General features: G+C 52.8%; 1 protein-coding gene across 2 annotated transcripts; it reads left to right on the top strand.

The window, feature by feature from the left end:
• Nucleotides 1–5,961: 5,961 nt before the first annotated feature.
• Nucleotides 5,962–12,412, top strand: KRT4 (keratin 4). Of its 2 annotated transcripts, XM_021713558.1 has the most exons (10): nucleotides 5,962–6,204; nucleotides 6,262–6,480; nucleotides 7,879–8,093; nucleotides 9,545–9,605; nucleotides 9,973–10,068; nucleotides 10,578–10,742; nucleotides 10,976–11,101; nucleotides 11,519–11,739; nucleotides 11,991–12,025; nucleotides 12,135–12,412. In XM_021713558.1, the coding sequence occupies exons 1-10, from the start codon at nucleotides 5,962–5,964 to the stop codon at nucleotides 12,320–12,322; spliced, it is 1,569 nt and encodes a 522-aa protein (XP_021569233.1). In that variant the 3' UTR covers nucleotides 12,323–12,412. The 2 variants fall into 2 exon arrangements, with proteins under 2 accessions (XP_021569233.1, XP_008058597.1); XM_008060406.2 differs by having other exon boundaries at nucleotides 5,962–6,480.
• The last annotated feature ends 7,405 nt before the right edge of the window (nucleotides 12,413–19,817 follow it).

The raw sequence follows: 19,817 nt of genomic DNA, 5'->3' as shown, positions 1-19,817 counted from the left end.
CCATCAATCAAAGTCTACATTTACCTAGATTTTGTGGTTTGCAAATACAGGAGAGAGGGAAGTCAGGAGCGTCCCCAAAGACCCTCAAACCTCCCCTGTCTCCCAGCAGACCCTCCCGCTCCCTGAATCTACCCACGTTCCCCTTCCCTGTCTGTGTCTCAAACAGCAACCACCTCTTGGTGTGTGTGGCTGTGCACAACAGCCCCAGAGCCAGCAGCAGACACGTGGCACTCCGGTTGACAGGGGAGGCAATTCAGGCTCACAGAAGTGGCCCCTCACACCCCGGCTGTCCAGCAGGCTGGTGGCGGGTCAGGAGTGCCCAGGGCTGTGGCGTCAAGCCCTCTGTGCTGTTCCCACAGAAGCCACCTCCACCCTGCCCCCCGCTTCTGCCTCTCACCACGTCTCATGACTCTTCCCTTCATGGGTCTCTCAGAATCACCTTGTTTCCTCGTCACCTCCATGGCTCTCTACCCCGAGCCAGGACCCCTTCCCACGACTCCCCACCGGCTGACCTCTTGGTCCTGAGCCTCCCAGACCCTCTAAAACCCTGAACCCCGCTACTGAGCCAGTCTGCCGGGTCTGAGGATGTCAGTACACCGCCCCCTCCCTCCTGCCTGCGGGGATCCTGGCTGCTGCTGGACTGAGCCCTGCATTCTTCCAGTCTGGGTCCCCGTGACCTGGGAGCCCACCAGGGCCCCAGGGGATTTTGGGCCAAACCCTAGCCCACAACTGAGAAACACGAGGGCCTAGCAGTGAGAATCAGCTCCACTCACCCACCTGGGCAGTGTCTTATTCTCAGGGGAGGCAGCTAGCCCACCTGACGCATGACCCTCCTAGACCCCCTAGGATTAATGGTGAATGTCCTCTGAGTGCCTGCGGTGTACCAACATGGCCATCAAGCCTTTAACTGAGTCAATCTTCACAACAGCCTGTGATGTAAGTACTGTGATCATCCTCATTCTGCCCATGAGGAAAACAAGGCACAGAATGGTTAAGTAAGTTGTCTAAGGTCACACAGCTACTAAGCAGCAGAACTGGGTATGAAATCCAGGCAACCTGATTCTAAGCTCTTAGCCACTGGGTTATACTACTTATTCAGAAAAGGAATAGAGAGGTGGGGAACACTGGGGCTTGAAGGGGTGTTGGGCACGGGTTAGTCCACACTTTTCATCTTAGAGATAGGAAAAAGTTTTTCCCCTTTTGGAGAATTGTCCAAAAGCCACAATAAACTAATGGCAGATGTGGAAAAAACAAGTTTTATCGAAATTCTATTTAGAGCTTAAAAACTGAATAATAGAGACAGTTTTCATTGTTCTGGAAGACAATTCAAAATTATGTCACGGCTGGGAGGACCCACTAACAATATTGTGTTGATGGATGGGAGTAGTTTCTACACGGAGTTCCCAGAGCCCGAGGATCCCGAGGTCTGCTCCCAGGCGCCAGAGGGGAGGCCAGGAGGTGGGGAGGCTCACAGTTCCCTCCGCTTCTCCAGTGGGAGGGTCTCTCGTCTGTTCCACACTTGGGGTTGTGCGTGTGGCTTTACTGGCAAGGATGGCTTTGTCACCAGAACACGCTGGGAAGCCCCTTTTGCACACGCACAGGTTGGGAGACCAGGAGGGCCTGCTCTGGGGCCCTGGGGGAGCGGAGCCCACCCTGGGGCACCGGCCCCCACGCCTACTTCTGGGGGGGCCCCTTCCTCTTCCTGCCCTCCTTGGTCTCTTCCAGCAGTGCTCACGGCCCCTTTCTGCAGAATCTCTGCAGTCCACTTTGGCCTTGGCTCCCCAAAAGTGATTCAGGCTGGTGGTCCTGTGACCCAGCGGGGGCGAGAGCACCCACCTGGCGGGGGAGGGCTGGAGTACTTTCCCACACCATGAGGCAGGCTTGGGGCTGAGAGTGACAGAAGCCCTCGGGATCCCTTAATCCCAGGGCTGAATGCAAGGGCTTGCCTCCCCCACCCAGAAAGCCCCGAGCAAACACACCCTCCTGCCCGGGCCTCACCCCTGTCAGCGGCTCATCCCTCTGTGACAAGAGAGGGAACGGCTGCCAACCCAGGAAGGGTCACAGAAGGCAAGGGCAAAAACTGTGTGTGGGGTGGGGTAGGAGCCAGCTGTGAACCGTGCTGCTTGCTGGAGGCACTTTGTTCCATCGCTGGACTCTGGCGCGGGTAGAAAGGAGACATCTCACCCCTTTCCAGGGAAAGAAACTCCTCTGGCTGCGCCTCTCACTCTAGGGTGTAAAAGTGCTCTTGTCTAAGAAAGTCCTTCCTCATGTCTGCCTTTGGATGTTCATGCTACACTCTGAGGATTTTGTGAGCTTCTGGCAATTTTGATTTAATAATAAGGATACTGGTTAGGGACCTGGACTAGACCGTGCTTCCTGTTTGGCTTGGGTTTACCACAGGATTTGCAATTAAATTAAATGGGACTTAGTTAATGGGAGGACACAGAACTGGCCCCTCAGGACAGTGTCATAGCTTATTGGGTACTTGTAAGGACAGGGCCACATAAACCAAGCAACCCATCACGTGACAAGAGTAAGGACAGAAGGGAGCTGAGCCGTGTCTATAGAACACGCAGCACGTTGGTCAAGGACCCATTGCTGTTCTGGTGGGCTGTATAAGTTGCTGTGTATTTTTTTTCCCCTGCAGATTCTGTGGGCAGTCACCCATATAAAACATCATCCTGCAGAGGTTAAGGTCAGGGACCGGCTTCCCACCTGCACCATATTCTAGCTGTGTGATCTCAGGCGAGTTACTTAACCTTTCTGAGCCTCAGTGTTTGCAGCTCCAAACCGTGCCTAGCAACAGTTCTTTGGTGGGGCTTTTGTGAGAAACAGAATTGTGATAAGAAAAGCACCCAGTATTCAGCACATTATGGTAGTGCTAAGCGAGTGTCCCGTCTACCTGACAGGCACTGCAGCATGTCCTCTGCGTGACATTTTGTCACAGGGACAGCATAGGGTTCAAGTCTCCAACATGCAAAGTGCCTGACCATGGCGCCATGGCTTGGGTGCCCAAAGGCACCAAATCAAATGGACTTCATATGACGTATCATTTCCCTGGAAACCTCCTCCACCTGGGCTTTTAGACGCTGGACACGCTTCTAGGAACAATGTGCCACGTCCTTTTCTCCTGGTGTTGGAGCATTACCGCCACAGAATAAAAGACTCAGAGGACACATTATGAGCCATCGTGGGCTTCACTTCCGCTGAGGCAAACTCTCTGCCCTGGATCCAACCTTCAGGGGCACCCAGAGATGGGAGTGGTGAGTGGGAGGTGCAGAAATGGAGGTGAGGTCCCTGGAGGAACTGAGCTCCAAGTCCCACTCTGGGGGGGGACCCTGATGACTCCGCCACCTCCTCTCAGAGGTGCTAAGGTCAACCCCCCCCAGAGGGGCAGCTCACAGGTCTCCTCTGCTCCCCCAACTGCAACCCCCAAGAATGGCAGTAATTCCCACCTACCTCCCAGTCACGTCCACTCTTAGGGGCCAGCATGGAAATTGATGGACCCTGGGATGCCAGGCCCCTGGGGTCCCTTTGACCTGAACAGTGACCGATTCTGGATTGTCTGTGACACGAATTAGACAGGTTGACTCCACATCAGGCAGAGCGGTGCAGGTGGGAGGGTAGGGAGTGTAGAGCCTTTGGGAGCAGACTGGCATGGGGTTAGGTCCTGGCTCCACCATGCCCTGCTGTGTGACCCAGGGAGTGACTGTACCTCCCTGAGCTTCCAAGCTGTCATCTATAAGTGGGACTAAAGATGCTGACGGCATAGAGCCTTCAGGAAGATTTGTTGATCGAGTGTTTGTAACGTCCAGCACCAGGCCTGGCACAGAGTCGGCGCCCTGTGAATTCGGGTTGAAGAACGCGTAGAGTCCAGCCCCGTCCCTTCCAAGGGATGGTCCTGACTCCAGAATGCTCACCGACTACGGGCGGACTGATTATCACTCCGGCATCCTCCCGTGGACATTGAATGGGGCCTGGGGCCCTTGTCCTCTCAGGGACCCCACAGCCCTCCCCCACTCCACCTACTTAGTGGCCACCTGGGCAGAGACAGATTACAGGTAGGGGACAGTGGTGGTGGGGGAAAGGTGATGGCCTTCCCTGTGGCCCTGTCCTTAGGCCCGGGTCTGCTGCCCACTGTCTCCTCCCCACACGGGCCTCTTCCTCTCTCTCTGCATGGAGGGGCCGCTCACTGAAGTGGCCGTGGCTGTTCTGCACATGGCTAAGGGCAGCTTGGGTCTGTAGGAATCACCCAGCACTGGTGATGACTGCTCTTCCTCAGGTTTGAGGTCCTCAGGTTCCACAAGGGGCTGAGGGAACACTAATTTGTCTAATATCTCCTCATGAGTGGCAATGGCTAAGCCTGGGCAGGAAGAGAATGAATGCCTACCGGCTTCCCATGGGCCCGGCACCATAGGTCAATGTTTTTTGGCCTGCTAGACAAGTGTCCCATCTTCTAGGTGAGAAGATGGGTTGAGTGGGTTCAGAGAAGTTAGGAGACTTGTCCAAGGCTGCACAGCTAGTTTGTGGCAACAGGGATTTGAACACAGATCTGTTGCACTCAGCGGGGAAGAATTTAAGCAAGGTCTTAAAACTAGGATTTTGCGTAAAAAACATTGCTCTGGCTGGGTATAGTGGCTCATGCCTGTAATACCAGAATTTTGGGAGGCTGAATCAAGGGGATCACTTGAGGCTAGGAGTTTGAGACCAGCCTGGGCAAGATAGTGAGGCCCCATCTCTATAAAGATTTTAAAAGAATTAACTGGGTACGGTGGTGCCTACCTGTAGTCCCAGCTACTTAAGGGGCTGAAGTGGGAAGATTACTTGAGGCCAGGAGGTTGCGGTTGCAGTCAGCTATGATTATGTCACCGCACTCCAGTCTGGGCAACAGAGTGAGACCCTGCCTCTAAAAGGAAGACAAAACAAAACACATTGCTGTGAAGAGGGGTCCATAGGTTTCGCCAGTCTGCTGAAGGGGTCTCCGGCACCCCAAAAGTTAGGAACTCCTGCCCTGAATGCTGAGACCGTTATAGAAACACAGAACGTGCCAGGTGAATGATTGGCAGCAAACACAGCAGCCAAACACCTGCCAGGACTCCGCCAAGGAGACCAATCTGGAGTCACACAAGTGTGGCTGGACCCAGGCCTTGGGAGGCAGTACGGGCCCTGGGCACTCACCTCTGTCTATTCAGTACCCAGCCCCATGCCGGGCAGCTTCTCAGACACAGCCAGTCAAAGGGAGGAGAGCACGGACCCAGGTTTGGAGGCTGTGAGGCTGGAATACAGAACATTGCCCCTTTTCCGGGCACTTGGGCCAAGTGCATGTGGAGGGGCAAGGATGACCGTGACAACAGATGCATGCCATGGCTTCTGCTCGTGCACAGCGTGTCAGCCAGCTCTATCCTGAGCAGTGAGGGAACGTGTGTTAGTTCCAGTCTAAGGGCGAAGCAGCCGAGCCTGGGAGGGTGACCTGCTTGGGTGTGCGGAGTTGGCAGGTGTCAGGCTGTGCCCTTGAACTCAGACCCTCTACTTCCAGATTCTGCAGCGTGAGCAAACAGGCGATGGGGTATCTCGTGTGGAGCAGGGAGCTGCCGTGGGGCTGGTGAGATGGATGCAGTGGGTGGGGGCCCAGCGGGTGGGGTCCGGGCAGGGGCCTTTGCTTTGGGAGGCTTGGAGATATCGGGTAAGGTTCTCCCGGAGGGGAGTGTGATGGGATCCCAGAGGCTGTGCCCTCTGCATGACTCCTGTAGGTGTGTGATTAGTGACATGCTCAGCAGGTGCTAGCAAGATGGGCCTGTGCCAAGGGCCAAGCCCAGAGATGTTTCAGATTTTTCCCTTTATGCCCCTGCAACCAAGCCCTGTCACTTCAGCATATAAGAGACCCAGGCTGAGGGCTCCGGCATTCACCAGCCTGGGCCCTCTCGCTCTGACAGCTCCGAGCGCTCTCTCCTCTCCGCAGCCATGATCGGTAGACAGTACGTCCGAGGCGGGTCCCGGGGCTTCAGCAGTGGCTCGGCTGTCGTCGGGGGAGGCAAGAGAGGTGGGGCCTTTAGCTCCATGTCCGTGTCTGGCTGTGCAGGCCGCAGCTCTTCCGGGGGCTTTGGCAGCAGGAGCCTCTACAACCTCGGGGGTAGCAAGTGCATCTCCATGAGCGTGGCCGGGACCCGACAGGGTGCCTGCTTCGGGGGGGCCGGAGGCGTCGGCATTGGCGCCGGAAGCTTTGGAGCTGGTTTTGGAGCTGGTTTTGGTGCTGGCGGCTACGGCGGCGGCTTTGGCAGCGGCTTCGGGGGCTCCTTCGGTGGTCGTGGTGGTCCTGGCTTCCCTGTCTGCCCCGCTGGGGGGATCCAGGAGGTCACCATCAACCAGAGCCTGCTGACCCCACTCCACGTGGAGATCGATCCCGAGATCCAGAAAGTGCGGACCGAGGAGCGTGAGCAGATCAAGACCCTCAACAACAAGTTTGCCTCTTTCATCGACAAGGTGAGCTGAGTCTTTGGCCAGAGAGGGCTGGGAGAAGTCAGGGTTCCTGGGTCCCGGGATCTTGGGCCTGAGCCTGCCAGGCATGGGAAGACCAAGGAACTTCTCTGGGTTCCGATTTTTCAGCTGTTGAAGGGACACCGAATCTTTCTCTTCTGTCCTGTAGCTGGTGGGCAGGTGGGAAGCTCCAGGCAGTTAAATGTTGGGAGTTCCCTGGACATGCTGTGTGACACTGGGAAAATCCTTTGGCTCTTCTGGCTCTAGTCACCCTGGCTATAAAGCGGGCTCATGAATTCCCTACTTTTTCTCTGATTTTGGTTTTGGAAATGAGGCAGCTAACTCTATGAATCGTGTCACACTGGCCACTTCTGCTCTTGGAGCGGAAGAAAACTGAGCTGATTTTGTGAATGAAAAAAGGACTGACTCCTGGGGCAGATTCTAAATCTCACCAGGACGTTGGGAGGTGACTGTTCTCATTTTCCTGACTCTGGGCAAAGCTGCTCATTTCTGGGTGTGCTTGAAGAGAGGTGGCTCTCTCTTTTGTTCTTTTAGCTCAACTTCCTTGTTCATGCAGGGTCTGCAGGTTCAAGTCTTTTAGGCTCGATGACAGCAGCTTAGATGGATGAAAGCAGGCAGTGAGTCATCAGCAGTTGACAATTGGGCGGGTGAGCCCTGTGGTCCAGGTTGCCAGTTCACCAGGCCCCAGAGTCTTAGGCCTCTTAGACACATGGGGCAAGAATAAAGCGTCTTGCAGTAGATCAACGGGAATATTTGCTCTTCTTGCTAGTTTGAATAAGCCTGTAGTAGCTTAAAGAGGCTTTATTGTAGACTTTATTGCCACATCAAGCTGCTCAAATGGTCTATCTGGCTAGATCTTTACACAGAGGGAGGGGAAGTTCAAGGGAGTCCCTTGCAGAATGGAGTCTAACTGAGACTCAGAATAGACGTAGGACCTTGGCCTTCAATAGCTATACTCAGTCGTGCACAGTTTCACTCCAGGTCCATTGATGAGGAAGCTTATTTTAAAAGTCTTTAGTGAATTTATCTTTCCTTTGCATTGGTTCAGGACCCCTTGGAATGCAAGATCCTCCAAACTGTGGACGCTCCCAATTCTGTCTTATTTTGTTACTTCCTAGAAGCTCGATATCCTTCTCTACTGGCTCTTCCCAGGGCCTCTGGCCTGCTGTGGTTGGGAGATTGCTCTTCTTGTACTGGCCCATTTGCTGCTTTGGGCTCAGGGGTGGGCCATCACATTGACCCTAGAGGATGCTGCTCTGGCGTTGCAACATGGCAGTTCTACTTGGGAGGCTCTTGGATGCACCGGGTTGGTGTTGGCCTAAGCTGGCCCTCCTGCCAGAGCTCCAGGCCCTCATCAGCTGGCCGGTGCCTTTTCCAACACAGGTGCGTTTCCTGGAGCAGCAGAATAAGGTCCTGGAGACCAAATGGAAACTCCTTCAGCGGCAGACGACCACCACGTCCAGCAAGAACCTTGAGCCTCTCTTTGAGGCCTACCTCAGTACCCTGAGGAAGCAGCTGGACACCTTGATCAATGACAAAGGGCGCCTGCAGTCTGAGCTGAAGGCCATGCAGGACAGCGTGGACGACTTCAAGACCAAGTATGTGGCGAGGAAGGAGGGGACGCCATGACACATCTGTCTGACCATGCGCCAGGCTCCCTGGGCTCCTCTCCAGCGGTTTAGAATCTTAGGCTCTGAAGAGATCCCAAGGTGGTCAGGAGGGTCCTCTGGCCTATTTTTCTACATCCACATAGTCAGGTTTTTATTGGGTGAAGTCTGATAACCATAAGTTGCCCCAAACAGAAAATTAGTGATAGATTCAGGGATCTGGGTTTGCCATATTCAAACAAAATCAGAAACTAAACAGGTGAAAAGTAGTATGGCATGGTCAGAGGAATACAGGTTATAGAGGCAAAGGGAGCTGGGCTCAGGGGTGGGCCATCATATTGACCCCTAGTGGATGTTGCCCTCACGTTGCAATATGGCGGCTCTACTTGGGAGGTTCTTGGGCCACCTGGTTGCCTTGGATGGACAAGGTTGGTGTTGGCCTTGGCTGGCCTTCCTGCTTGAATACTGATGCCTCACTTACTAGTTGTATGGCCTTGGGTGAGATGCTTAACCTTTCTGAGCTTCAGTTTTCTTCATCTTTAAGGTGGGGATAATATTCCTACCTCATGGGCTATGAGAATGAAATGAAATTAAATGAGACAGAGAAAGTGCGTGCCATAGTGCAGGACACATAGGGAACAACTGATACACAGTAGCTCTTATTGTGCTCACTGTGGGATCGGACTGACAAAATAAATACCAACCCCCCTCTCTCAACTCACACACCAACAAAGGGAACCAGAGTGCTGGTGATGTTCCTGAGAATTTAGCCTTCTAAAATGGCCAAAAGGACAGCCCTCCCATGGACATAGAATCAGTAGGATCCTTGCTGGGCCTTCTCTTCACATAATGTCTCCTATGAACCATCTTTTTCTTTTTTCTTTATTTTAAAGATGGGGGTACAATTCAGGGTTAGGTATACAAGTGTTCATTATGCAGGTACCCTTGTTGATGAGATGTGTCTCTCCCTCCCCTGGCAGTTTCCCTCAACTGCCAATTCCTTTCTTATAGTATTTTGATAATTGTTCAAGGTCTACTGATGATTGAGAACATAGGGTACTCTGTTCTTTGTTTCTGTGATAGATCACAGAGTAGGATCGACTCTAAATCCATCATAGTTGCTGCGAAGTCCATATGTTTGTCCTTCTTTATGGCTGCATAATATTCCATTGTGTATATGGACCACATTTTTTAAAATCCAGTCCAGCTTCGATGCGAACCATCTTTTTCCAGTCTGGTATTCATGTCTCTGAATAAACCAGGGCTTAGACTGGAATCTCATCTAAGCCCAGTAAATGCAGGTTGAATGCCTACCTGTGTGGACACAAAAAGTGTAGCTTATGACATGTTTATTCCCAAATATGCTTGAAAACGAGCAGCAGAGGCTGGACAGTGCAAGCTCATGGAGGCCTTTGCCTTTTCTTCCCCGTCCCCGTCACCAGGTATGAAGATGAAATCAATAAGCGCACGGCGGCTGAGAATGACTTTGTGGTGCTCAAGAAGGTAAGAGGGGATGATGGAGGGGTGCCTTCGGAGGCCTCTTCCCTTGCAGTGGCCTTTGGCTCGGGTCATGGGTTTGGTCCACCTTGGCCGCATCTTTTCCCCATCTGGTGCTGTCCAGCTCTAGACAGTCCCAGAAAGCGGGTAACTGAACTAGGGCCCAAGGATCCAAGGTCGGAAAGGAAGCCTATCTAGATAACTAGCTTCTGTACCCTTGGGTGGCTTTAGGGGAGCATGGACTCTCACCACCTCACCTGGTGCTATGGAGTCCTTCCTAAATGCTGCTGAGAGCCCCTGCATGTGTCACTTAAGACCCCCGCCCCCATTGGAATTTCTGCTCCTTACCTCTCATTCTCCTTTCTCCCTGCAGGACGTGGACGCTGCCTACATGAACAAGGTGGAGTTGGAGGCCAGGGTGGACAATCTTAATGATGAGATCAGCTTCCTGAGGGTCCTCTACGAAGCGGTGAGGGCTCCCCCCTCTCCTCCCTTCAGGGAAAGGGCATCCCTAAACAGGGAGTCACAGTACTCTGAAAGGCAGCAGGTTCTCAGCAAAGTCCTGGGTAGAAAGATTTGGAGGGAGAAATTCAACGGGGAGGGTCTTAAAACCAGATGTTGTCATAGAAGAAGGGATCCAATGTGAAGATTCATTGCTGTCTAGCATTTTTCCAGTGAAATGGACCCATTCCATTCCCTTCCATCCAACATGGCGCCCACCACAAAAGACATCAAGTGGCTTATGGCTCCCGGGGACCAGTAAAGATGGGAGGCACTGCTTTTCTGTCCTGAGATGTCACCAGCCCCTTGATTTCTGCTGAGAAATTTACCACTCTCTTCCCTTTCTACGTGTTGGGAATGCCAGCTCTGCTTCCATCTGAACCTGCACCATGGCCATTTCCATGACAACAGTAGATTTCTGGTGTCAGGGGTCGGCAAAGATTCTCTTGGGGGGCTGATGTAAGACGTTCCCTGCAGGAGCTGTCCCAGATGCAGACCCAGGTCAGCGACACATCCGTGGTCCTCTCCATGGACAACAACAGGAACCTGGACCTGGACAACATCATTGCCGAGGTCCGCGCCCAGTATGAAGAGATCGCCCTGAAGAGCAAGGCTGAGGCCGAGGCTCTGTACCAGACCAAGGTGGGTGGCACGGCTCTCTCAGGAGATGGCTCTGGGCTCTGCTTTTGATGTCTGAATAGGTGATCATTGGCTCCAGCCCAAGAGAGGTCGGAGATGGACGGATTCTCCTGGGCATCGTTGACTTGGGATGACTTGACATTTTGAGTTCTTCCTGCTGCCTGTGGCTATTCTCCCCGATGGGTCCCACCCAGATACCCCCAACACCTGGTGCCCTGTGTCTCCTTGGATGTTAGGTCCAGCAGCTGCAGCTTTCAGTTGACCAACATGGGGACAACCTGAAGAACACCAAGAGTGAAATCGCAGAACTCAACAGGATGATCCAGAGGCTGCGGGCGGAGATTGAGAACGTCAAGAAGCAGGTGGGTGCCGCCCCTTCTGGGGGGAGCACAGGGCCAGGGCCTTGGGCAGAGAGCCCCAGAGTGGATGGGCAGGTGACGCATCGGGCTGGATGCCCTTGAGCGTGTCTGCAGGGCGCTCACAGCTCTTTGCATGAACCAAACCCAGGTCTTTTGAGCAGTGCCCTAGTCAGCAGGCCATGATAGCCCCGTATGGCGATTTCTTGGCCTTTCTTCACTGGTTTTTCACCCATTTTTATCTAATCAGTCTGGCAGGGGCATCGCCGGACCCTGGCTGGAGTGAATGAAACACATGAGTGAGGGCAAGGGGTTGGGGAAGGACAGACGGAATCCTGACATCTGGCCCAGGAAGGGGTATAGGGGTAGAGAGCTCGAAAGCGGGGGCCCTGTGACCGCCTTTTCCAATGCCCTTGTCCACAGTGCCAGACCCTGCAGACGTCTGTGGCAGACGCCGAGCAGCGTGGTGAGAACGCACTCAAAGATGCCCACAGCAAGCGCACGGAGCTGGAGACCGCCCTGCAGCAGGCCAAGGAGGAGCTGGCACGGATGCTGCGTGAATACCAGGAGCTCATGAGCGTCAAGCTGGCCCTGGACATTGAGATCGCCACCTACCGCAAGCTGCTGGAGGGCGAGGAGTGCAGGTGGGCTGGCAGGGCAGGGCGGGAGCATGGGGGGCAGGAAGAGAGGTCTTGATTGCCAGTGTGTGCCCCTGCTGGGCTGCAGGGGTCAGTGTTCCTCCTAGTGTGTCAGGAACCAAGACAGTGGAGGTGACAGCTCCCATGTGGCCCTCAATATCTGAGGCTGCTCATGGGGGAGGGAGGCTGGAGGCCTGCTCCCTCAATGAAGAATGGCTCTGGGGCTCTCTGTTCACAGTCCTTTCTCTCCCTCACAGGATGTCCGGGGAGTGCCAGAGTGCTGTGAGCATCTGTAAGTAACTTCTGCCCCAGCCCTGGCTGTTCACCCATCCTGGTCTGGGCTGGGACCCCTGGTGGCCGGCCCTGTTGGAATGACTGTGCCCTTGGCCTCTCTCCTGCAGCTGTGGTCAGCGGCAGTGCCAGCGCTGGAAGCATCGGCGGAGGATTCGGCGGCGGCTCTGGGTTTGGCCTGGGTGGTGGCTTGGGCTCCGGTTCCGGAAGTGGCTTTGGGTTTGGAGGCGGTGTCTCTGGCGGTTCCGGCGGCAAGATCATCTCCACCACCACCCTGAGCAAGAGGTCTCACCGATAGAGGAGACGAGGTCCCTGCAGCCTCTGAGCCCATCCTGGTGTCTCTGCGTTTCCTTCCTTACCTCCACCCCCCTTTCTGGGGCTCGTCTTATCCGTGTCACCTCCACTCTCCCCTGGGCTCTCTCTGCCCCAAGGTGATCTTCTGTCCTGGGATGGGGACTCTTGGAGTTTGGTTGCTTCTTCTCGATTTGGGCCTGGTGATGCTTCTGGAATGGGAGCCGTGGCAGCTGACCTCTCACCTCCCATGGACAAAAGAGAAAATGACCAGGAGAATTATCAGGGGCAGCATGTCCCCTCCCAGTTCAGCATCGCCTCCCACTGGATCCCGGGTTATCCGTCTCCATCAGAACCAAACCTTCCACCACCTGGCAGCCCTAGAACCATTCGGCGCCCCATCCGCCTCTTCTCATTCCTTCCTACCCACCTGCAGGCGAATCTTCAATAAAACGCTTCTGTCATTCATCCTGAGCCTCTGTCTTTGTTTTCTGGGAGGAGGTCTCTAGAATCTGGTACAGCCAGATCACTTTGGTGGAAGTGGATGCCGGGGCTCTGAAAGACCTGTCTCTACAGATCAAGGTCGTTCACTAATTTCTCATTTCTCTGCTCTGTGTTCTACATGGCTCAGGTGGAGGGAGTAGAGTTGGGGACAGGGGCCTCAGGCTGTCTGCGGGGCAGGAGCGGCAACCAGCAAGCACACACATGTCGCTCACTGCAGGTGGCCCGGGCAGCGCATCTCAGGGCTGAGCCTGGAGTGAGCCGGAGGGAAGGAGTCAGTCTGCAGGGAGGGGGTGTGTGACAGGTGTGAGGAGAGGCGGGCCAGGGACTCCACTGAATACAGAGCCAGAGGTTACCCAGGGTAGGAGAGGGCTTAGACTCAGCATCCAGCAAGCTTCCCTATTTCCATGAGATTCCATGCATGGGACGAAATCTTACTGGACCAACAAATCTTTAGGAATCTGTTCCAAAAACAAACAAGGTCACGTCGGTTGATGGGAGGAGCCGGGCCTGTTGTTCTCTGAAGTTTCGTGCATCCTCACTCCCTACATCCCACCTCTCGGGGTGCCTGGGTTATGTCTGTGGTGGTGTCTGTGGGAGAATGGCAGAGGTGACACAGGTCTTCTGGGGCAGCAGAGGGGAAGCTGCCTGACTGCAGAAGCTGGGAAGAGACAGCCAGAGGTGGCGGTCTGGGGAGAGCCTTTGGGGGACACCCTATTTCCATCCTGGACCAAATCCAAGATATCTGGAGTGACACCATTTCCCCCTTTCCAGAGAAAGACCGCGCAGCTTCCCATCTGCAGTCTGCCCTAAATCCATTCTGCTGCAGATGCAAAATACACCCTTTCCATCGGCCACCCAGTGAAGCCTCCCTGCTTGACGGCTGGGGCTTGTATTCAGACTCCGCTTTCGCCAGCACTGTGCTCGTGGGGACCTTACCGTGTGTGGACAGACGGGCGCACATTTTGTCCGAGGCCCGTCCCCGCCCATGAGTCCCTCGTGCTGATCCAAGGTAGGCTCAGGGGTGCCCTGCCTCTGGGAAAACAGGGACAGAATGGCAAGGGTTAATCTTGGGCTTGTGCTCTCCGGGTAGGGGCCTTTTGCCAGGAGCAGCCTGGCCCCTGGCTCTGTCCTTCACAAGCCTGCCCCTAATCTCCCCATTGTCTGGGGCTCACTGAGCCCCATGTGTCAGAACAGGAAGTCTCTGCACCCTTCCCCTAGGAAAATTCTGACTGGGCTCTTCCTGCAGGGGGGAGGAGGAAGGAGTTAAGGGTTGGAAGCAGGGGTGGAGCCTCTCCAGGTGGAGCCTCTCAACCTGCAGGCTGCAGGTTGTGATGGCCACACCGGGAGGTGAGGGGGCAGGTGAAGGGGTTTCTCAGAACCCTCCAGGAGAAGCAAGGGAGCAGCGGGCCTGAGCGGCACTGCCAAGTTTCTCAGGGTCCCTCGGTTCAACCCAGCATTGTACGTGTGTGCGTCTATGCGTCTGAGAATAAATGTTTGTATTTGCAGGCAAATGACAGTATAAGTGTGTTACAGGACTCTTATTTTACACAAAAGGGAAGAAAACACTCATGGGGCTTCTATTTCTAGGGGAGTGGATACTGGCCTTAATATGCATGTTTGAAACTGGCTGGTTGAAGGGGATTATCTGGCGGAGTGCACGGCTGAGCTCACGGTACCACGCTTCTTTCAGATCCTTGGGGATCTGGCCAGCTCTTTGTGTTCAGGGGAGCTGGGGAGACCCAGATGGCATTATCTGCCCTGCTGGAGGCCCCATGCTTCCCCTTTTCTTCTAAATGTTTCCCCACTAAGTATGCTGAAATCACGCCTCACATCTGAAGGCCCCAGCCGTGGGCTGGCAAATCCTTAACTCGGTTTGTTTGGTTCGCCTGTCTTGACTTCTCTCGCCAAGCCCTTGGTCCCCAGTCCTGGTTGTGGCCCCATATCAGTTGGGCGCAGGCATCAGTTGGGTCCTAAGCAATTACTACATTTGCATAGATCTCACCCCTTCCCCAAGACCCTTTGCTCTGGATCCACCCTTCTCCATTCCAGAAAATTCTTGCCAACACTTCTGAAGTCTCCCTCCCTTGTTGCTAGTGAAACAAGAAGGATATAGCAAGGAAGGGTTTATTTAATGTTGTCCCACCATGAGATGTTGATTGATTGAGCTCACTGTTGGGGCCCCAGCTTTGGGTTCTAAGACCAGAGGACCTCAGAATTAGGCATGGTTACACACACGTCTTGGGTGGATGTTCAGAGTTGGGTGATATTGCTACCTGGGGATATAATTGAGAAAGCTGTGTCTCCTTTGAGGGCCCTCAGGATATGGTCCTAGTGAGCTAACCCGGGGACAAGGGAAAGAAATAGACTGAAGGGAAGAGGCCATGTTAGCACCAGCTCCTGTTTTCTTACCACATTGAACATTCTGAACAGTCATCTCTTCATTCCACAAAGAGAAGACTGGGAGTGGAGAGCTGCAGCCATGAAGAGTTTTGTTGGAGGTGTGGGCCCCGGGGCTCAGGCTCACTGCTGCCTGTGGTTTTCCTGGTTGACTTTGAAGGGTCAACCATCCACCTATCCATCTACCTATCCAAGATTGTTCTGTATCTGCATTTTTTTTTTTACTTTGAGTGTTGCAGATTTGATCCTCAAGCATTTAAAGAAGGTGGGTTAGGCATGGTGGTGTACACCTGTAATCCCAGCACTTTGGGGGGTGAGGCGGGAGGAATGCTTGAGCTCAGGACTTTGAGACTAGCCTGGGCAAGATCGTGAAATTTTGTCTCTACAAAAAATAAAAAAATTAGCCAGACATGGTGGCTCATGCCTGTAGGCTCAGCTGCTTGGGTAGTTGAGATAGAAGGATCACCTGAGCCCAGGAGGTCAAGGTTGCATGAGCTGTGATCATGCCACTGTACTCTAGTATGTGTGACAGGGTAGACCCCAACTCAGAAGAAGAAATTAAAGAAGATGGATGAGAAATTAGATGAGCCAGGAAGAAGTTTTCTGGAGAAAAGGTTTTGATTGTCGTTTGCCACTGACCCATCCAACCAGCTCCCCATCCATTCATCCATCAACCCATCCATCCATCACCCATTCATCTATTCACCATTCATCCATCATCCATCATTCACCCATCTAGCCCTCCATCTATCCATTCATCTACCTATCCATCCCCCATTGCCCATCCATCTACATCAATCAGCCATCCATCCATCCATCCATCCATCCATCCATCCATCCATCCATCCATCCATCATCATCCATTAATCTATCCACTAAGCAGGAGGCTGAGCAGGAGTTGGAGGCTACAGTGAACTATGACTGCATCAGTGCAATCCAGCCTAGGCAACAGAGTGAGACCCTCTCTCCTAAAACAATTTTTAAAAAAATAATAAATTTTTAGTTAGTTTGAGCCGGGAAGCAAGGAAAGTGGGTGGGGCTCACCTCATCCCCTTTGACCCTACAGTCTATTTACCAGCAGCCAGATGGATCCTTTTAAAAGTCAGCTCATGTCTCACCTTCGCTCAAAGCCTTCCATGGCTTACCCCCATCCCCCCTTCCCCAGAGTAAAAACTGGCTGTATTCAGCGGCTGTGCGACCTGTCTCCCAGTCATGACAGACCTCACTCATTACTGCATTGACCACACTGGTCCTTGCTGATTCTCAATTACTGCATTGAACACACTGGTCCTTGCTGATTCTCAATTATTCCCCACTCTCCTGACTTAGGGCCTTTGCACCTGTGGTTTCCTTTGCCTGGGATACCCTCTGCCCAGCTGACTGGGTGCACGACTGTTCCTTCACCGTATTCAGGTGTCTGCTCAGGCACTTAGACCCTTCCTATGAAACAGCAGCCCCTATCATGCCTGTCTCCCTTTTGCTGCATTTCTCTCATAGCCTCTTTCACTGTGTGTGTTTCATGGTTTCTTTTCTTTTTTTCCTTGCACAATGGATTGTTTTATTTTGGTGTGCATCCACACATCAGCATTGAGTGGTCCTGAACAGAAAGTGGGGACACAGGCTGTGCGAAGTCGAGTCCGCCAGTCTCAGCCTGCTGTGCACACGTGTCCATTCTCCTCCTTGCTGAGGCTCGCGAGAAGTGGCAGCACCAAGACTCCGGTGAGCACTGCAGTCAAGGTTCTCCTGTTCCAGTTGTCAGAGTCCAAGCTAGACCCCAGTGGGTGGTAAGACTGATTGGGCGGGAGCCCTGTTGAAAACTTCTGCCATTTTTAAAAGCAAAGGAGCTGGATGAGATGGCTCACACTTGTACTCCCAGCACTTTGGATGGTTGAGGTGAGAGAACTTCCTGAGCTCGGGGATTTGAGACCAGCCTGGACAACTTGGCAAGACCTTGTCTCTACAATAAATAAGAAAGTTAGCCCGGTGTGGTGGTGGACACCTGTAGTTTCAGTTACTTGGAAGGCTGAGGTGGAAGAATCGCCTGAGCCCAGCAGGTTGAGGCTGTGGTGGCTGTGAGCGTGCCACTGCACTCCAGCCTGGGTGATAGAATGAGACTCTGACTCAAGCAAGCAAGCAAACAAACAAACAAACAAACAAACAAAAGCAATTACAGGAAAAGAAAACAATTCAGAAGGATGGTGTGTGCTTCCAAGTGTCTTTATGCGTGCTCTCTCTGAGTCTATCCACCAACGACTCTGGAAGCTGGTGGGTCTGAGGAACCCCAGGCACTGTTCTTTTCCCTTGTCAAAACCTGAGCTGAAAAATGCATCAGCTGGCAGGGCTTGGTGGCTCAGTCCATAATCCAGCACTTTGGAAAGTCAAGGCAAGAGGATTGCCTGAGCCCACAGGTTCAAGACCTGCCCGGGCAACTTGGTAAGACCTCGTTTCTACAATAAATAAAAAGTTAGCCGGATGTGGTAGTGCACAGCTGTAGTTCCGGCTACTTGGAAGGCTGAGGTGGAAGGATTGCTGGAGCCCAGCAGGTCGATGCAGGGGTGGCCATGAGTGTACCACTGCACTCCAACCTGGGCCACAGAGTGAGACTCCAACTCAAAAAAAGGAAAAAAGATAAACACATCAACTGATGACAGTGGACGGTAGGTGGAGAGTGCACAGATGCAGTTTCAGAACTAAACAAAGTAGGTCAGTCTTTCCAGTCTTACCTGATGGCTTCTGGCCACAACCAGGAAGTCTCATGGTAAGTGTTGGGTGGTGATGGTGCAGAAAGAGACTTGCGGAGAAGTAGGGGGAGAGAGCAGCACCCCTAGAAAGGTGGGAGAGAGATGTGGGAAGCCCTGAATTCCTCACTGAAGGACAATCTTAGGGGAGTGGTGGGGTTACAATCTATACTTCAGCCAAGGGCAGGGATTGGGGGGAGCGTGGGTCCAGGATGATGGCTTGGAAGGGTCATCATTTAAGACTTAGAGAAGGAAACCAGGGGCGCAGGCAAAGCACCCCACATCCAGCAGTAGTCCCACAGTCTACGAACTGAAACCTTCCACATCTGCCCTAATAAGCCCCCGAACTTGGGTCCACTGTGGGAGGGCAGGAGGTAGCAGAGTGGCAGAGACCCCAGGCCGTGTAATCAGTAGCAAGGTGATTGTGTGATGTGTCGTGTCACAGTTGAGTTAGATGTGCCCCACCAGTGGGAATGGGAATCAATTTAAATAAACTCTCTTGATCCCAGAAGTTCAACTACAGAGACAGGGGTTACACTGGACAGGGTGATTGTTATAGCACTTATATATTTCAAATGGACAAAATATTAGTATCATTTACAGTGTTTTAAGATAAATTGTCTTTGAATGGGAGCTTCCTTTCTAGTGCTTTGAGGTCTACAAGACGTATCTAGAAAAGTCACTACTGTGGAAAATGAAGACTGCGTCAATAGAACGGGGAGGTGGGGCCCGCGGTTCGCTATGACAAGTTGCTGTGACACTGCCTCTCGGGCAGCTGGGGGAGCTTCATGTTGTCCTGGGACATCATGAGGCATCACAGCTCCTGCAGGACAACCTTGATGCTATACGAGTTCTGCCACTTTGCTAGCACTGAAGTGGCTCTGGGGTCCACCACTCCATTAGACCTATTAACTCCATTCATGTTAATTTCTGTTACAAATTTTGCAAAGGGGTAGGTGCTTCTGGGTATGTAGGTCCACATTCTGTTTTAAGGCTGTATATTCGGTTTTCGTAAATTGTTCTTGGAGGGCCAATTCCTGTCCGTCTTGTAAGGGTCATGTCTTACAGACCCCCGCTAACTGTGCCATCGCCTACTCCTTTCTGGCCTTCTCTGAGGTCTTCCGATACTCAGAAATTGCGTGGGACTTTTACTACTGAGCCCATGGTGGCTGCCGTCTTGCGTCGCAGTGGGTTTCTTTTTTATCATCTGTTCCCTACTGATAAGTGAGTGCCACACTAGCATGGTTCCATCTGTTTAGTCCACTACCGTATTCCCGGTGCCTAAACAGTATTTGGTAAGCAGTAAGGTCTCAGTAAGTGTTCATGGCATGGACGGAGAGAGGCGAAAGACAAAGGACACTGAGTACAAAATAGGAAGAAAATAGGGTGCTTGGTTTTTCATCGGAAGAATTAACTCATTGCATTAGTCTTCAGCCTCGCCAGAGCAATAGAAGAGGCCCCATTCTCATTTAGTAGAGAAGCACATTCCTAAGTGACACAAAATGACAAACACGAAACAACATGCTGTGTCTAGGCAGCATCCTTCATGTTTACCCTATGTTATCTAATTTAATTCTCACAAGAGCTGTGGAAGATTTATCTGCTATTAGTTCCATTTTGCAGATGAAAAAATTTAGGCTTGAGAAGTTTAGGAACTTGCCTGCAGTTGCACAGTAAGTAAAAAGCAGAGTCAGGATTCAAACCCAGGACTGCCTGATTTCAAAGCTCATGTCTCATCCTCTATCTATTGCCCAGTCAGAATTGGTATGAGCCAACAGTTAAAGAACAGGATAGAATCTTGACCTCCGGCTGGGCTTGGTGGCTCAGCCTGTAATCTCAGCACTTTGGTAGGCCGAGGCGAGT

This window comes from Carlito syrichta, unplaced genomic scaffold (genome assembly GCF_000164805.1).
Source record: "Carlito syrichta isolate Samal-C Ts95f unplaced genomic scaffold, Tarsius_syrichta-2.0.1 Scaffold304602, whole genome shotgun sequence".
Classification (NCBI taxonomy): domain Eukaryota; kingdom Metazoa; phylum Chordata; class Mammalia; order Primates; family Tarsiidae; genus Carlito; species Carlito syrichta.
This window is presented reverse-complemented; position numbering and strand designations above follow the sequence as displayed.

Coding starts and splice junctions, on each gene's coding strand:
- KRT4 (XM_008060406.2), top strand. CDS start 5,962: ATGATCGGTAGACAGTACGTCCGAGGCGGGTCCCGGGGCTTCAGCAGT. Junction 11,102..11,518: donor TTGAGAACGTCAAGAAGCAG/GTGGGTGCCGCC, acceptor CCTTGTCCACAG/TGCCAGACCCTGCAGACGTC. Junction 11,740..11,990: donor CTGGAGGGCGAGGAGTGCAG/GTGGGCTGGCAG, acceptor TCTCCCTCACAG/GATGTCCGGGGAGTGCCAGA.